Source organism: Neofelis nebulosa, chromosome 13, assembly GCF_028018385.1.
Source record: "Neofelis nebulosa isolate mNeoNeb1 chromosome 13, mNeoNeb1.pri, whole genome shotgun sequence".
Lineage (NCBI taxonomy): Eukaryota > Metazoa > Chordata > Mammalia > Carnivora > Felidae > Neofelis > Neofelis nebulosa.
In genome coordinates, this window is record NC_080794.1 from 24342486 (window position 1) to 24361799 (window position 19314).

Consider the following 19314-nt stretch of genomic DNA (forward strand, 5'->3'; position numbering starts at 1 on the left):
CCTCTCTTTTTGATTAACGAATGAACATAACTAGGTCACTGATTAAGTAACTGATTTGTGAAACTTCAAATACAAGCAAAACTATCTTATCTACTTCTAAAGTTTTATAATTCTAGTATATTTTTTTCACAGCCAAGTCAACTGGTGTCTCTTATAGTCCACTTCTCCTGTAAGGTTGGTTCTAAAGATTTTAGTACATCTGATAGAAAAATAAATATTCAAGCAAAAAGTTTACATACTTTTTCATTTGCAATGAGTATGCTTTTTTCTGTTAACATCTTGTCTTAATCAGTTTTGAATCCCTAATGATTTCTGCAGTTTCTGATACATAACATGCACTCAAATATTTGTTGAGTAAATTATTTTTAAACTACCATGAGTTTGTTAGCATATTACAATTAATAAAGAAAAGCTCCAATGCAAAACATTTTAATAGGTTGTCAAATATACAGTTATTAGAATTATCTAAGTATCACTTATCAAAATCGGTATACCACATTAGATGACTCTATGAAATAAAAACACAAATCACACATTGACAATAACCCCTGCAGTCCAAGAATACTCCCATCAATAATACAAATTACAAACACATTAAAAAGAGAGACATTGTTTAGACATTTAAACCAAAGTAACTTTGACTACACTAAATACATTCACTCATCAAGTACAATAAATTTAGCATAGTCACTAATACAATTTTAGGTGCAATTTCACATGCTTTCATAAATCTTCCAGTACAGCTCCCTACAGTAAAGTGTCTTTGTGCACGCCAATTTCATTTATATGCAGGTGCATTCCACATCTTACTTGAAACTATTTCACTTCATAATTAAACTTAATATACGCTGTAAGTGAACACCAGGCCAAACTTTAACCCCATGATGACAAAGTTTAACAATTAAAAAAAAATTCTTCAAAGTACATTCTAATTTATTTAATCACATGAACACTATTTCCTCTCATTAGACACTATCAACATTAACAAGAATTTAAACATCAAAAAGCCAAAGATTCCAATCTTCCTAAAATATTAACAAGTAGTTTAAGTAATAATACAAGCATTCTGTAAATCAAAAAGTAATTTCATATTCATTGCCAAATTTAAAATACCAGTGATTTCAAGATGAAATTGAGGCCTAAAATATTTTTAACTAAATTGTAAAACACAATTTTAAAAATGTGCAGTAAGTTGCTTGTGAATACGTAATGGAATATTTTTCACAGTAACGCTATTTTAAAACACTACTCTAAATGGACGGCCTAAAAATAAACGTACCTTTACTGGCAAGAAAAGTGAAAAGAAAAATTAAGGCCTTTTTATGCTATCTATAATTGCTACCTGAACCCAAAAGTCAAATAGAGGTTATAATGATGCAACATATTATTTTTAACCTTTCTAACATATTGTCAGTTGCTTTAGCTCAGCTTAATAATTATCTTTACACAAATTCAAATGCTAGTGAACTTTATCATTAAATGCATATTTCTCTGTATCTCTATTTTAATTAAGTCCCCAACCCCACCCCATCTAGACAGAATGCTGAAAATGTTTAGGGCTTTGTCTGATTGGTTCACAACGGTATATTCAGGGGCTAAAAATGTTTGGCACATGGTAGAAATCCAGTAAATATTTTTGAATGAATTAAGAAGCCTGGCCTCCATTGGCAACTCTACTTGTCTTTCCAAAGCATCAATAGACAATTGCTACCTCTTTACGTGATAAAATTGACACTTTTTTTTTTTTTTTAAAAAGAAACTGATGCCTAGGCTATAAAAATATTACAGGATGTAGTGGAAGGATAACTGAGGCTACAAACATATCAAATCAAGGTTAAAGGCACAGGATAAGGAAGATTATTACAAAGCATTGTAAACAATTTTAAGAGCAAATCAAGTTTTAAAGTATCAAATGCCTAACTGCTAAAAGAGTACTAAAATGATGACAATGTTTTAAAAATAGTGGACAAAATTTCTGTAATATCACAAATAAAACAGTTACATACCTTCTTTCATCCCATATCTTCTCAGTATTCCCAATCCTAGAAACAAATGTTTTCAGTTGCATGAAATATGAAAATTACAACTGAAATATCTCTGAAAATTAATTCCTTTTTCTTAAGTTATATTATTATAAATTTAATATATAGACTTTACAGAGATAATATGAAGAACATCATTTTGGAAATCATAAAATAGTAAGTTATACTCAATCAAAATCATATAAAAAGTCCTTATTCAGTTGAATACAATCTAAAGCTCCACAATAGCAAATTGTAGTGTAAAGAGGCATAGTAAGTACGATCTTTCCAGACACGTAAAACAAAGAATAATGAATACTGAGTTGAAAATACAAGTTCCACGTTAGAGCCATTTAATATACACATTTTCACAACTGTTTCTTGAAAAACTATTTAGATAAAATATTTAGCATTTATCATCAATTTTTAATTTACTTGAATTTATGCAACTTCCATCCATATTAAAATATTAGTGTAAATACTTTATTATAAAACTATTACACAATTTAAATTTTTATTAGAGAAATGTATTATTCACTATCCACCATTTCTTAAAGTCCTTTTCATGAGTGCATTCCAAAAGAAATACACTAAAATCATTATTTATATTTCCTAGGGGGAATAAACTATGGTAATCCTATTAACCCAAACTATATCCTTATTATGCTTATTTATTAATCACGTACATGTTTAAACATGCTTGGTGAATAGTGATCATTCTTCCCCACAGTGGTAAATTTCAGCATAATGTTAAGTGACTGGGCTAGATAGATAGTAAAATATTCGCATGTAGATTACATAAACAGAGACTTATTCCGTGACATGTAAGTTTACTTATAAAATAACATAAAATGGGCACTGGGTAACAGTGATAAAAAATGTAAACAAACAGAATTAAATGTTAATCTCTTCCCTGAAAAATAAAAGACAAAAGCGCTTCCTGTTTTATTTAAAAAAAAAAAATATGATCTATTGTATCAAAAAGGTAAGACATTGATTTTTACAAAACTATATTTCTACATATGGATAAAGAAAATCTAGAACAGTTGATTCACACTTTATTGAGCTAAAATGTGCAAAAAATCTGGTAATATTTAAATTTATTAAATTCATTGTACATAGCCTGATACCATCCCATTCAAAACAACCCTCTTGTTAAGACTCAAAATTGTTAATTATCTGAGCTTCAGACTTATGAACCCCTGTCCAAATAACAACAACAACAACAAAAGTCTATGTTGTGGGAGAAAAAAAATTAGAATAAAAAATTTTTGACTATTAGGACTTGAAATTCATCCCCACAAAGAAAAGCTACAGCCAATACCTATTTAGGCAGTAGAGAAAAATATGCAGTCTCTATAAAAAATACTTATTCTCACTCTAAATAAAAAATTAAAACCAAATTTTGCTGTAACAAAATGTATATGAATTTTAAAGTTATTCAGGTTTACTAGAGTTACTAAGCATAGAATTCATAGAGCATTTGGTACTTCTGTTTGTGCTCAGATATTTGTGAAAAACACAGACTGGGAAGGTGAAATAAACACAAAATTGTGATACTTCACACTAAAAAAAAAAGACGTTAAGATTTAAAAGTTTAATTTGTAATTCTAGGGGAAAAAGAGGGGAGAAAGTTCAACAGCTCACAAATACAAAACATCTTCCAAGAATACAGCAAAACTGTTAACTGCTTAGATGTGTTAGTGAATCAAAGTGCAAGTAATGCTTTCATAAATATCTAACATATTTGCAAATTTAATTTCAAAGTTTTAATGTTTTCAATAACAAGTAACTACTTATTTTTTAAAGGGTAGTAGATGTGAAACACAGATAATACAGATGATAATTTTTCCACTCATTACAATTTAAATTGTTATTTCTATCTGGAATAGGATATAAAACTGTTTTGAGTAAGAGTGAAATAGAAGCATGGATTTAGATATGCACCAAACTTATAGAGGTGCACTAATTACCCATGGTACTTTTGATACAATACTGGGTGGTGTCCTTCACTGCTTATTAGAATTCTAAGAAACACTTTTTAGCAATATATACTACTGTTTAACTAAATGAAGACATATAAATACATGCATTTTAAAAGAGAAAATTCTCAAAAGGTCTTTAAAGGAAAAATAAGACAATCATCTACCTTTTGAAAAGGTAGGAAAAGGTATTATATGGTTTATAACATTTTTCACAATATAGTAAATACTTTTTCTAATTTTTGCATCAATTTAAGAGTTTAAAAGAAAACATTTTGCTCCTTGCAAATGCCCTTTTTCTTCTCCTAACCCTGGCAAGAATAATTATTAGTGAACTTAATTCCAAGAAATTTGTTGTTGTTGTTGTTCACTTCAATTATCTTTATATAATATTTTGAAATATGCAAATAAATGGAAATTAAAGAGAAAATCTGCTTTTGGAATGCAATAATTCTAAATCACTTTACTAAGAAGCACCTTTTGATATGCTGGTCTGAACTTTTAATATAACACCTAAACAGTACTTAACTTTCTGAAGTAGAATTTTCTCCAGTTTTAATAACTTCATTCATAGCAATACTAAGGACATCAACCTGTGCTTTCTAGATTTTTTAAAGTGTTCTAATAAATTAATGAGTTTAGATATGGCTCATTGTCAAGGTTGGGTGGGCAGAAATTTCATGACAAATTGGCTACAGAAAGCTAAATAAACTCTTAATGACTGAATAATGGTTTGCATTTTGCTTGAGCCAAATAGATGTTTAAGCCATGTACCACCACATTCCCTGCTTAACATTCCTAAGTTTTTTATTCTTCATAGTTTTCTAATGAACAGATAGTTTTCCTGAGTAAGATTATAAAAAAGATAACCCTTCTACCAAAAGTATAAAGCCAAAATGTAGACTCACAATATAAATTTTTTACATAGCTTTACAAGTATAGAGATATTGACTGCTGCTTTTGTTATGATTGCCCCATCCCTTAAAAAGACCACAGCAAAGGATTCAATTGTCTAAAATACTTTGCAGTACAGTAATTAAATGCTTCAGCCCATAAACATATCCTTCATCTACTGTGTTGCTAGGGAACACATGAGCAAAATCTATCATTCGCACTTCTGCTTCTGAAATCTCCTGGCAACCAGTGGGAAGATGGCAGAAAACTTTTTCCAGTTGGGAAAGTACATTTCCATTTAAACGTTCCTGTGACATGCTTTTCCACCCATTGTCTTGCTCTGTATTTTCAGCTTTCAATGAAGTATGACTGTGATGCTTTTTTGAACACATTTTTCTGTGACAAGCATACATCTTGGACAAGCTTTTGCCTACTGAAACATCTATTTTTCCATTCTCTGTGGAATTTAACACATGAAAGTTATTATTGTACTCCAGTACATCTGTGTCTGACAGTTGTCCTTTGGACAAAAACTTTTCTACCAAAGTTCTGTCATTTGATTTTGTAGTAGTTGGCCGAGATGAGCCTTCATAAACAAACAGTAATGAACTTGCATAAAAGTTAAGTTGCTTCTGATTTTCAAACCATTGCAGAATATTCTGAATCTTCTGAATGCTGGCAGCAACAGCATCTTTTCTTAAGCAGAATCCATTATGAAAAAACCTGGAGACCCCTATAAAAAGGAAAATATTAGGATTATAATGAAATTATAAACTAGTTATCCCTTGGGAAGTAAACTCATCTTAGATACAATTCTTCAAATTTCTCCCCCATTACCCCTTACAATAAACTGAACCGGCAAAATTCTAGTCAGACATAGCAACTTGGACCTCAATTTGATTTCTAGTGAAGATTCTCTTACTAGAAAAAAATGACACTTATGTAAAGTGAAATATACTATTTAGATTTAAAAAATTATTACACACAGACTGGTAGTTTAATTCTCTCTATATATGTTCTTTTAAGGAATGTGATTCCAAGATCTGCTTCATTTGCCAGTGTGAGAGATTTTTTAGTAAGATTTCTTATTTGTTAGAATCACAGTCAGGAGCTAATCTAAAACCTAGAGTCAAATCATAACCACTTGTAATGGTGTCAACAGCCCATTACCAAATACCAAATCATACTATAATACTGTTTTCTGATCTTAATAATGTTGATTAAATCAGTCTTCACAAAAGTTAAGCTCGCTTTGGGTATCAACAATACTTCAGGTTGAATATGTTATTCAAAATGGAGACTTTTACATGTTTTAACCTATCAGATTATTAGGCCTCTTTTAAAATTATTTATGCGTATTTAAGTATTTGAGAATTTCTAGGTCTATGCAATTTGATTTGTTTTTAAATAGCTTGTTCCCCCTACTTTGGAAGAGAAATTGCTAAAAAGTATATTCACATCAGCCTGTAAAATATTTTAATAAAGAGCCAATCTGAATATTATCTGTATTATATATTATTATCTGTATTATCTGTATTAATATTATCTGTATTATATGTATCTATACATATAATGAAAGTTTTTCTTCAAACTATTTACATTACACATAAGCTCCTTCCTATCTTACGCAGAGCTAAGAATAAACTTCTAATAGAATATTATTTCCAGAAATCTATTAAGATATCATTGCTTTTGTAATATTTTGGCTATAAATATTTTAGAGGCATGTTAACAGATTTTATTTAAAACACTTCTAATGCCATTTATTATGTAGTACTAGAAGCTTATAATACACAGCTCAACTATACATGGGAGATTTTGATAAAAATGCATTACATATGACAATACACATTTTAAAGTCTCTTATGTAAGAAGTAGTTTTAATATACTATACTCTGCGTATTTGGATTTTAAAGACAACCTCTAGTTCTAAGACTTGGGCTCTATGGCTGGTTCACAGATGTTCATTTTTAAAAATATATTATTAAATAAGAAATGAAATACAATGTAAAAGAAGGCATTCATGGATCCAGGGTTTTGGTGTAATACAAACCAGAAATTATGATTAGTACAATTGTGTAAATTTAAGGTTCTTTTATTTTTTTTAAGTTTATTTATTGCAGAATGAATCATTATACCAAAGAATTAAAATTGAAACTACTTTAGAATTATTTTGATAACTGTACATTGAAATATGGTTTTTCAACCCTTACCATCCTTTAGAGTTTCTTTCGTTAAGCTTCTTCCATAGTGCTGGTTTTGTGTCTCATAGCTGTCAGAATGAATTTGGTAAACCTGTGACAAAAAGCACTGAATATTAAAAACTAATAGCCCTTGACCATGTGGTGCTTATCCAGCAAAGCAAGGATAATTAAAGATGGGAAAATCTACTCATATTTCATTCTAATGGATTTAAGAAGAAAAAAGTCATTATCATCATGTCAGTGGTTGCTAAAAAGGCATTTAACAGATTTATATCTTTTATTGATGAAAATTCTTTAAAAGGACAAATGAATATTTCCAATATGAAAGAATCATATTGGTGGATCTGTATCAATCCACCAAAAGTTAGCATCAAGTTTAAAAAGGAAATTAAGGCGGCGGGGCGGGGGGGGGGGGGGGGGGGGGTGGTGCCTGGGTGGCTGAGTTGGTTGAGCATCTGACTTCAGCTCAGGTTGTGATCTCATGGATCGTTGAGTTCGAGCCCCACATCGGGCTCTGTGCTGATGGCTCAGAGCCTGGAGCCTGCTTTGGATTCTGTGTCTTTCTCTCTCTGTTCCTCACCCGCTCATTCTCTCTCTCTCTCTCTCTCTCTCTCTCTCTCTCTCTCTCAAAAATAAACATTAAAAAAAATTTTTTTAGGGGCGCCTGGGTGGCGCAGTCAGTTAAGCGTCCGACTTCAGCCAGGTCACGATCTCGCGGTCCGGGAGTTGGAGCCCCGCGTCAGGCTCTGGGCTGATGGCTCGGAGCCTGGAGCCTGTCCGATTCTGTGTCTCCCTCTCTCTCTGCCCCTCCCCCGTTCATGCTCTGTCTCTCTCTGTCCCAAAAATAAATAAATAAATAAATAAATAAATAAATAAATAATTTTTTAAAAGGAAATTAAGGAAGCAACCATCCTAAAATACAAGAAGCTTTTAGAAAAAGTATTCTACCACAATGTCTTTTATCATCATTACTATCTAATATTGTTCTTGGAATTTCTACCAAATAGAAATGGACAAGACAAAGGGGTAAAACAATTTGGAAAGGAGATAAAAAATATTACTTTTTGTAGATAATGGTTGTATACTGGGAAATCAACTGAAAAATACAAACAATAAAAACTTCAAATGGTGAGTTCAAATTGGTAAATAGAATATGTTTCCATATATATAAATAACCAGTTAGAAAATATAATGGAAGACCCCACTTACAAATGCAAAAACAAAGCATAAACTAAGTGTAAGTCTATATAAAAACACCTTTAAAACATTCCTAAGACATACACACACATACCCATGTTCTCAAAGACGAAATTCAACGACTTGGGGTGTCTGGGTAGCTCAGTCAGTTGAGCGTGTGACTCTTGATTTTGGCTTAGGTCATGATCCCAGGTTCATGGGATCAAGCCCTGAGTCAGGCTCCGTGCTGAGCATGAAGCCTGTTAAGATTCTCTCTCTCTCTCCCTCTGCTCTTCTTCCCTGCTCACTCTCTCTCTCTCAAAAATAAAAATAAAAAATAAATTTAAAAAAGATATCAATTCTACTTAATCAACAACTAAAATGAGATTATAACAAAACAATTTCTTAAATATAAGCTAAATCTGAAGTTCACATTAAAAAGAACAAGAATAGGGGCACCTGGGTGGCTCAGTCGGTTAAACGTCTGACTCGATTTCAGCTCAGGTCATGATCTCACAGTTTGTGGGACTGAGCCCCACATCAGACTCTACACTAAGCATGGAGACTGCTTGGGATTCTCACTCTTCCTCCCTCTCTTTGCCCCTTCCCTGGTTGTGCTCTCTCTCTCAAAATATATTAAAAAAAAGAAGAGGCAGGAAAAATCTAAGTAAGAATAATGAGGGAATAAACTTGCCACCCTACCAGATACTAAAACATATTTTATTTATATTTTTTTCCAACCTTATTGAGGAATAAATGACAAATTATACACACACACACACACACACACACACACATATGCTGTACATTAAATCCTCAGAACTTATTCATCCTATAGCTAAAAGTTTGTACCCTCTGACCTGTATCTCCCCACTTCTCCTCTTCCCTAAACCTCTAAGAACCACAATTCTACTGTTTCCATTAAATCGGCCTTTTATTTTTAATTTACACATTTAAGTGGTACCATACGGCATTTGTCTTTCTTTGGTTTACTCCACTTAGCAAAATGCCTTTAGGTTCCTTCATACTGTTGCACAGCAGGATTCCTTCTTTCTTGTGGCTAAATAATATTCCATTGTGTGTGTGTGTGTGTGTGTGTGTGTGTGTGTATACATACACCACATCTTCTTTATCCATTCAATTAGGTGACACTTAGGTGGTTTCCATATCTTGGCTATAGCTAATAATGCAGTAAACATGGGAGTGCAGATATCTCCAAGATAGTGATTTCATTAAAACATATTTTTAGAATCAAATACATGAGAAGTTAGTATGTGATAAGTTTGTATTTTAAATCAGTAGGAAATGGATTATTTATTAAATGGTGTTAGTATGATTAAGTACTGATAAAAAAAAAACTGTATTTATACCTTATACCAGGATAAATTCCAAATACATCAAATATCAAAATACACAAAAGGAAATGATAAAAGTGTCCCCCAAAGATGGAAGAATCCTTGAATAACTGATAACTAGAGAAGGTATTTCCAACAAAAACTCAGAATTTCCCTTCATATACAGTATGTCTTAAAAAATGTTCACAGTGTTTTTGCCATGCAGAAATCAAAAGGCAAAAAGACACAGAGAAAAGGTTTGAAAATTATATAATGAGCAAAGGGCGTGATTACTCAGGGGAAAATGAACAAAGGGTGTGAATACTTCACATAAATCAAACAGCTGTCGCACATATCAGGAGCACAGCCCTTCCCCAAATTGTAAAAAAAAAAAAAAAAAAAAAAAAAAAAAAGTGTCCTCAGATTTTGCCAAATGTCTCCCTGGAGCAAAACTGCCCCTCATTCAAAACCACTGCTCTGTATGAGGTAGATTGCCAATATCTACTAAGATTACAAATTCATAGAAGCCTAGCAATTCCCCTCCGGGAACTTATCCCTCATATAAGTATGCTAGCACATGGGTGGAATGAGGTAGGTCTCTGTTTAATCATTTATTTATTATTCTTTAAAGTTTTTAAAATTTCATTTTAACCCAAGTTAATTAACATACAGCGTAATAATGGTTTCAAGACTAGAATTTAGTGATTCACCACTTACATATAACACCCAGTGCTCATCCCAGCAAGTACCCTCCTCTTTAATGTCCATCACCCATTAGCCCATCTCCCTACCCAATACCCCTCCAGCAACCTTCAGTTTGTTCTCTGTATTGAAGAATCTCTTATAATTTGCCTCCCTCTCTGTTTTTATCTATTTTTCCTTCCCTTCCACTATGCTCATATTTTCTTAAATTCCACATATGAGTAAAGTCATATCTGTCTTTCTCTGACTTATTTTCCTTAGCATAATACCCTCTAGTTCCATCCACCTTGTTACAAATGGCAAGATTTCATTCTTTTTCATCACCGAGTAGTATTTCATTGTGTATGTATGTATATATATGTATATGGATATGCCACATTTTCTTTATCCATTCATCAGTCAATGGACATTTGGGCTCTTTCCATAACTTGGCTATTGTTGATAGTGTTGCTATGAACATTTGGGTGTATGTGCCACTTTGAATCACCATTTTTGTATCCTTTGGATAAATTCTTAGTAGTGTAATTGCTGGGTCATAGGGTAGCTCTATTTTTAATTTTTTGAGGAACTTCCACACTGTTCTCCAGAGTGGCTGCACCAGTTTGCATTCACACCAACAGTGCAAAAGGGTTCCCATCTCTCCACATCCTCGCCAGCATCTGTTGTTTCCTGAGTTGTTAATTTTAGCCATTCTGACAGGTTGAGGTGGAATTTCACTGTAGTTTTGATTTGTATTTCCCTGATGATGAGTGATGTTGAGCATCTTTTAATATGTCTGTTAGCCATCTGGCTGTCTTCTTTGTAAAAGTGTCTATTCATGTCTTCTGCTCATTTCTTCACTGGATTATCTGTTTTTTGGCTGTTGAGTTTGGTAAATTCTTTATAGATTTGGCATACTAATCCTTTATCCGATATATCATTGGCAAATATCTTTTCCCGTTCTAATGCCTTTTAGTTTTGTTATTTCCTCCGTTTATTCATTTGAAACATTATTTGTAATAGCAAATGACTGAAAACAACGGATTCATGAGAAGGAGCTGGTTAAATCATGGTACAATAACAGTGTGCACTGTGGACAGATCTCTGTGATATGTAAACTGGGAAAAAAAGCAAGATATAGAACAGTGTTCAAAGTAGGTTTTGTGATAAAAGAACACATATGTACAGTATTTGTGTATGTTAAAAATCTCCCTGAAAGGATACACTGGGGAAAAAGTATAATATAGTATGCTGTGTGGAAAGTTACTTCTCACTGCTTATGTTTCCATACTTTTTTATGTTTATTATGTTTTTCATTAAAGAGAGCACGAGTGGGGGAGGAGAGAGGGAGAGAGAGAGAGAGAGAGAGAGAGAGAGAGAGAGAGAGCAGAGAATCTCAAGCAGGCTCCACGCTATCAGCACAGAGACTGATGTGGGGCTCAATCTCACAAAGTGAGATCATGTCCTGAGCTAAAATCAAGAGTAGGTGCTTATCTGATTAAGCCACCGAGGTGCCCCTATTTCTATACTTTTTGGAGTCTGAACCTTACAACTATGTACTTTCTCAAATTTTAAATAAGTATTTTTAAAGAATGAATAAGAATATACTGATTTAGAAACTGATATTTTAAAACTTTTAGTCTGTTATAGCTAATTACCATCTACCTCAAATGCTACAATTCGCTGAAAAAGTTTAATTACAACCATGTGCTTAAACACATATTGCCTATGAAAGAAATATAGTTTATCTTGAGCAAAGTGTTACTATAAATGGAAGAAGACACTTTTATAAACATCAAAAATTACAGGTGACTACAGAAAAAATCATTTTTATAAGAACAGTTAAGTATACTCAAAATGTGTTAACAACAAAAAAACCACTCATGATCTCTATACACATAAATAATTTTTAAAAAGGATTCTCAAAATGATAGAGATGTTAGCTAACCTAATGCTTAATCATACTGCAATATATAAAGGTATTAAATCATGTTGTACACCTTAAAACTACACAATGTTATACATTAAAACCTTAGTTTGTGAGCGTAATTCATTCCAGAAACATGCTTGTAATCCAAAGCACTTGTAAATCAGAGCGAATTTAGAAATAATGGAAACTCAGATGATTTGTTCCACAACCCAAAAAATGTTCATAGAAAAATGATTATAATACTACAACATAATACAAAATAATAAAGAAAATACAAAATATAAAGAAAAATAAACAAGTTAACCTGCACTTACCTTTGAAAACCTTCGTGGCTGCTGTGAGGGAGACGAGAGAGGGTTATTGTGTAGGACTTTTACTCTCACTAACGGAATCACTGCCATCTATTGGCTCAATGGAATCTTTTTCTTTTTGCGCAACTTTAAAAAGGAAACTAACCAATGACACTTGCTGTTGCCTCCTTTTGAAGATTTTGCAGAAATGTGACAGTGCATTGTTGTTAAACAGATTCATCACTTGCACGCTTACAGCCTCATTCGGGTGGTGCTTTTCTACAAAATTTTGCATTGTTTCCCCCATTTTACAGATCTCCCTTAACCTTATGTGAAGTGAGGGATTCCACCTTTTTCTCCTCCTCCTGTGCAGACAAGATGCAGATGTAAACTTCTTATAAACTCTTGCAGTTTCAGCCACTCACTCACATACTTCATTCCTACTTCTCAATGATTTCCTTGTTAACTTCCATCGTAATGCTCTCCTTCTCACTGCCTTTCTTTTCAACCTTTTTCTGCATGGGGGCCACTGTATATGCTCGCACAGGTGTTGACTAAGTACAATATTAATAAACTCTTGTCGTATACTGTATTTAATGTAACTGGCAATAAAACAGCAGAGGAAAGGGTTGATATCTGCAGGCAGCCTGACCTAGAATGAAGTAAAGCATTCCTAAGCTTACTGTTATATGGGAAAGCAAAGGACTGTCCATAGGTGCTTTCAAGTGACAAAAAATACACTAGCACCAGATGTGGGCACCTTCCAACATTCTGAAAAATCACTGGTTTCTGCCAAACACCGTGGCCTGAGACTGAGCATCCGAGCATGGGAGATGATCACCCATGATCCCACAGCGAGAGAGAGAGAGAGAGAGCGAGAGCGATTGCCTCACTTGTGATGTGACGTTTGGCATCACATACTGCTCATATTGCAAGACATCACTTGTTTATCATGTTAAAACTTAGAAATGTTCACTCGTCTTGTGGAACACTCGCAGAACAAGTTATGCAAATACAAGGTTTTACTGTATATAAACTGTACTGCAATAAAAAGGATGAAAATGAGTAAATTAATCTGAGTAAATTAAATACAAAAATATGAGAATTTTCAAATACATAGTTATGTAAACCACAAGTTAGGAAATGTACCCAAGAAATGGGATTTTAAAAATAAAAACTATCACCATTCTATTAAATCAGGGGTGTATTATTTCATCTAAATTAAATTTCACATATGAGAATCTAAATTTCAAATACAGACTAAAACGAAGTTGTTTCTGTGGAACTCCTTTACTGATATTCTCTCTTCTATATATTTCTACTTTACTACCTAAAGCTAGAATGGGAAGAGATATGAGAACTTCTCCATCGCTACCACTGACCAGTCTTGGTCAGTAGCAAAGATCATTGTAAATCAAAGGTACACCTTAAAAACATCTAAAAATGTAGCGCGCATGTGCGCGCGCGCACACACACACTTTAATGGAAAGGAAATCTGCGAGACATGAGTAGGGCAGAATAACAAGCAAAGGCTGAGGTGCTTGGCTGGCTCTGTCAGTGGAGCACACGATTGCCTTTTTTTTCCCCTTATGATTTAAATCCAAGTTAGGTAACATATAGTGTAATAATGATTTCAGGAATATAATTTAGTAATTCATCACTTACATAACACACCCTGTGCTCATCCCAACATGTGACTTGACTCTTGATCTCAGAGTCCTGAGTTCAAGCCCCACGTTGGGCATGGGCGCCTTTGAATTGCTCATTTTATGTGAACTTATATCAGGAGCAAACAAATTCAAATATCTTTAGCAAAACACCTTTCCTAGTTAATCAATTCATGGAAAGAGATATTTGAAGAGTTACTATCATCCAGTATTATAAAGAGAAAAAAGATATACAGAGTCTTGATTTTTAGACAATATGATCAATAAAGATAAAAAAGAAGTATCTTTTTCCCCAAATAAAGAGGAATCAGTGATTAGGAAAAGGTACCTCTCTCAAAAAAAGCATTTCTTTGTAAAAACTTTAAGCTGTTGCCAACAATACACTGGAACAACTGAAAATTAAATCATTTAAATATTTTTAAATATTTATTTATTTTTAAAATTATTATTGTTTAATTTACATCCAACTCAGTTACCATATAGTGCAATGATTTCAGGAATAGATTCTAGTGATTCATCACCTATATATAACACCCAGTGCTCATCCCAACAAGTGTCCTCCTTAATGCCCCTTGCCCATTTAGTGTATACCCCCACCCAAAACCCCTTCAGCAACCCTCAGTTTGTTCTCTCTTATGTTTTGTCCCTTCCCTGTTTTTATATTATTTTTGCTTCCCTTTCCTTATATTCATCTGTTTTATATCTTAAATTCTATATATAACTTAAGTCACATATTTGTCTTTCTCTAATTTCACTTAGCATAATACACTCTAGTTGCATCCACATTGCTGCAAATGGCAAGATTCCATTCTTTTTGATCATTAATATTCTATTGTATATGCATGTATGTATACATATGTATGTGCATATATATATGTATACACACACACACACACACACACACACACACACACACACACACACCAACTCTTCTGTATCCATTCAACAGTCGATGGACATTTGGGATCATTCCATACTTTGGCTATTGTTGATGGCACTGCTATAAACATTGGGGTGCATGTGCCCCTTTGAAACAGCAGACTTGTATCCTTTGGATAAATACCTAGTAGTGCAATTGCAGGGTCATAGGGTAGTTCTATTTTTAATTTTCTGAGGAACCTCCATACTGTTTTCCAAAGTGCCTGCACCAGTTACCATTCCCACTAGCAGTGCAAAAGGATTCCTCTTTCTCCACATCCTTGCCAACAAGCCATTCTGACTGGTGTGAGGTGGTATCTTACTGTGGTTTTGATTTGTATTTCCCTGATGATGAGTGACGTTGAGCATGTTGTCATGTGATCTGTGAGCCATCTGGATGTCTTCTTTGGAAATGTGTCTATTCATGTCTTTTGTTCACTTCTTCATTGGATTGTTTGCGGGGGGGGGGGAGGTTGTTGAGTATGCAAGATTCTTTACAGATTTTGGATACTAACCCTTTATCTGATATGTCATTTGCAAATATCTTCTTCCATTCTGTTGGTTGCCTTTTAGTTCTGCTGATTCTTTGCTGTGCAGAAGCTTTTTATTTTGATGAGGTCCTTGCCTCTGCATACGTGTTGAGAAAGAAGTTACTGTGGCCGACATCAAAGGATTTTGCCTGCTTTCTCCTCTAGGATTTTGATGCCTTCCTATCTTAACTTTAGGTCTTTCATCTGTTTTGAGTTCATTTTTGTGTATGGTATAAGAAAGTGGTCCGAGTTCACTCTTCTGCATGTCACTGTCTAGTTTTCCCAACATCATTTCCTAAAGAGACTCTCTGTTCCCATTGGATATTCTTCTCTGCTTTGTCAATGATTACTTGGCCATACATTTGTGGGTCCATTTTTGGGTTCTCTATTCTCTTCCATTGATATAAGTGTCCGTTTTTGTGCCAGTACCATACTGTCCTGATGATTACAGCTTTGTAATACATCTTGAAGTCTGGGATTTTGATGTCTCCAGCCTTGGTTTTCTTTTTCAGGATTGTTTTGGCTATTTGCAGTCTTTTCTGGTTCCAAAAAAATTTTAGGATTGTTTGTTCTACCTCTGTGAAGAATGCTGGTGTTATTTTGATAGGGATTACATTGAATGTATAGATTGCTTGGGGGAGTTATCGACATTTCAACAATATTTGTCCTTCCAATCCATGAGCAAGGAATGTTTTTCCATTTCTTTGTGTCTTCTTCAATTTCTTTCAAAAGCTTTCTATAGTTTTCAGTGTATAGGTTTTTCACCACATTTGTTAGGCTTATTCCTAGGTATTTTATGGGTTTTGGTACAACTGTAAATGGGATCGATTCCTTGATTTCTCTTCTCCCTCATTATTGGTGTATAGAAATGCAACTGATTTCTGTGCATTTATTTTATATCCTTGAGACTTCACTGAATTCATGGATCAGTTCTAGTAGTTTTTTGGTGGCAAGTTTCAGGTTTCCCATGTAGAGTATCATGTTGTCTGAGAAGTGTGAAAGTTTGACTTCCTCCTTGCCAATCTGGATGCCTTTTATTTCTTTGTGTTTGTCTCATTGCTGAGGCTAGGACTTCCACCACTGTTGAATGAGTGGACATCCTTGTCGTGTTCCTGACCTTAGCAGGGAAACTCTCCGTTTTTGCCACTGAAGATATTAGCAGTGGGTCTTTCATATACAGCTTTTATGATCTTAAGGTATGATCCTTCTGTCACTACTTTCTTGAGGAGTTTTATCAAGAAAGGATGCTGCATTTTGTCAAATGCTTTCTCTGCATCTACTGTAATGATCATGTGGTTCTTATTCTTTCTTTTATTAATGTAATGTATCACATTGATCGATTTGTGGATATTGAACCAGTCCTGCATCCCAGGTAAAAATCCCACTTGATTGTGAATAATTCTTTTAATGTATTGTTGAGTCCAATTGGCTAGTATCTTGTTGAGGATTTTTGCATCCATGTTCATCTGGGAAATTGGTCTGTAGTTCTCCTTTTTAGTGGGTTCTTTGTCTGGATTTGGAATCAAGGTAATGCTGGCTTCATAGAATGAGTTTGGAAGTTTCCCTTCCATTTCTTTTTTTTTTTTTTCTTTGTTTTTGCTGTTTTGTTTTGTTTTGGAGCAGCTTCAACAGAATAGGTGTTAAGTCTTCTTTAAAAAATGTTTGGTAGAATTCCCCTGGAAAGCCATCCGGCCCTGGACTCTTGTATTTTGGGAGATTTTTGATTACTGATTCAATTTCTTTACTGGTTATGGGTCTGATTAAATTTTCTATTTCTTCCTGTTTCAGTTTTGGTAGTTTATATGTTTCTAGGAATTTGCCCATTTCTTCCAGATTGCCCAATTTATTGGCATACAATTGCTCATAATATTCTCTTATTATTGTTTGTATTTCTGCAGTGTTGGTTCTCTCCTCTTTCATTCATGGTTTTATTTATTTGCATCCATTCCTTTTTCTTCTTGAAATTGGCTAGGGGTTTATCAATTTTGTTAATTCTTTGAAAGAACCCAGTCCTGATTTCATTGATCTGTTCTGTTTATTTTAATATCATTGATTTCTGCTCTAATTTTTATTATTTCCTATCTTCTGCTGGTTTTGGTCTTTATTTGCTGTTCTTTTTCCAGTTCTTTAAGGTGTTAGGTTAGGTTGTATATCTGAGACCTTTCTTCCTTCTTTAGGAAGGTCTGGATTGCTTTATACTTCCCTCTTATGACTGCTTTCACTGTGTCCCAGAGGTTTTAGGTTATCGTGTTTTCATTTTCATTGGCTTCCATGTACTTTTTAATTTCCTCTTTAATTTCTGGGTAACCCATTCATTCTTTAGTAGGATGTTCTTTAATGTCCCAGTATTCGTGGTCTTTCCAAATATTTTGTAATTGATTTCAAGTTTCATTGTGTTGTGGTCTGAAAATATGTATGGTATGATCTTGGTATTTTTGTATTTGCTGAGGGCTGATTTGCGTCCCAGTGTGCGATCTATTCTGGAGAATGTTCCATGTGCACTCAAGAAGAATGTATATTCTGCTGCTTTAGGATGAAACGTTCTGAATGTATCTGTTAAATTCATCTGGTCCAGTGTGTCATTCAAACATTGTTTCCTTGTTGATTTTCTGCTTATATGACCTGTCCATTGCTATTAAGTGGGGTGCTAAATACACCTACTCTTATGGTATTATTACCAATGAGTTTCTTTATATTTGTGATTCACTGATTTATATATTTGGGTGCTACTATGTTGGGGGTATAAATGTTTATAATTGTTAGATTTTGGTGGATAGACCCCTTAATTATATCCTCAATTATGACACAATGCCCTTCTTCATCTCTTGTTACAGTCTATTTTAAAAATCTAGTTTGTCTGATATAAATGTGGCTACTCCAACTTTCTTTTGGTGACGATTAGCATGATACATGGTTCTCCATCCCTACTTTCAGTCTGAAGGTGTCTTTAGGCCTAAAATGGGTCTCTTGTGAACAGGATATAGATGGATCTTGTTTTCTTAACCATTCTGATACCCTAGGTCTTTTGATTGGAGCACTTTTCCAGTGACATTTAGAGTACTGAAAGACATGAATTTATTGTCCTTGTGTTGTCTGCAGAGTTGGGAATTTCTGGTGGTGTTCTCTGGTCCTTTCTAGTCTGTGTTGCTTTGGGTCTTTTTTGTTTTGTTTCATCTTTTCTCCCCTCAGAGTGTCCCCCTTAAAATTTCTTGCAAGGCTGGCTTAGTGGTCACGAACTCCTTTAGTTTTTGTTTGTCTGGGAAACTCTTTATCTTTCTATTTTGAATGACAGCCTTGCTGGATGAAGAATTCCTGGCTTCATATTTTTCTGATTCAGTACGTTGAATATATCCTGCCACTTCCTTCTGGCCTGCCAACTTTCTGTGGATAGGTCTGCTGCAAACCTGATCTGTTTTCCCATAATTATAGGTTAAGGACTTTTTTTTCCCCCTTGCTGCTTTCATAATTCTGTGTGTATTTTGTGAATTTGACTAAGATATGCCTTGCTGATGGTCGGTTTTTGTTGAATCTAATGGGAGATGTCTGTGCTTCTTAGATTTTGATGTGTGTCTTCCTCCAGATTAGGAAAGTTTTCCACTATAATTTGTTCACATAAACCTTCTGCCCGTTTTTCTCTCTCTTCATCTTCTGGGACTCCCTATGATTCAGGTATTATTCATTTTTTAA

The 19314-nt window shown here is 33.9% G+C and overlaps 1 protein-coding gene across 2 annotated transcripts in view; it reads right to left on the reverse strand.

The window, feature by feature from the left end:
* Positions 1 to 413: 413 nt before the first annotated feature.
* The window catches only part of IPMK (inositol polyphosphate multikinase), a 64929-nt gene continuing 46028 nt past the window's right edge, over positions 414 to 19314 (reverse strand). For both annotated transcript variants that reach the window (XM_058696365.1, XM_058696364.1), the window contains exons 5-6: positions 7111 to 7192; positions 414 to 5630 (exon numbers count right to left, since the gene is read on the reverse strand). In XM_058696365.1, coding sequence (XP_058552348.1) covers positions 5008 to 5630; positions 7111 to 7192 — 705 coding nt within the window. In that variant the 3' untranslated portion in view covers positions 414 to 5007. The remainder of the gene's footprint in view (positions 5631 to 7110; positions 7193 to 19314) is intronic.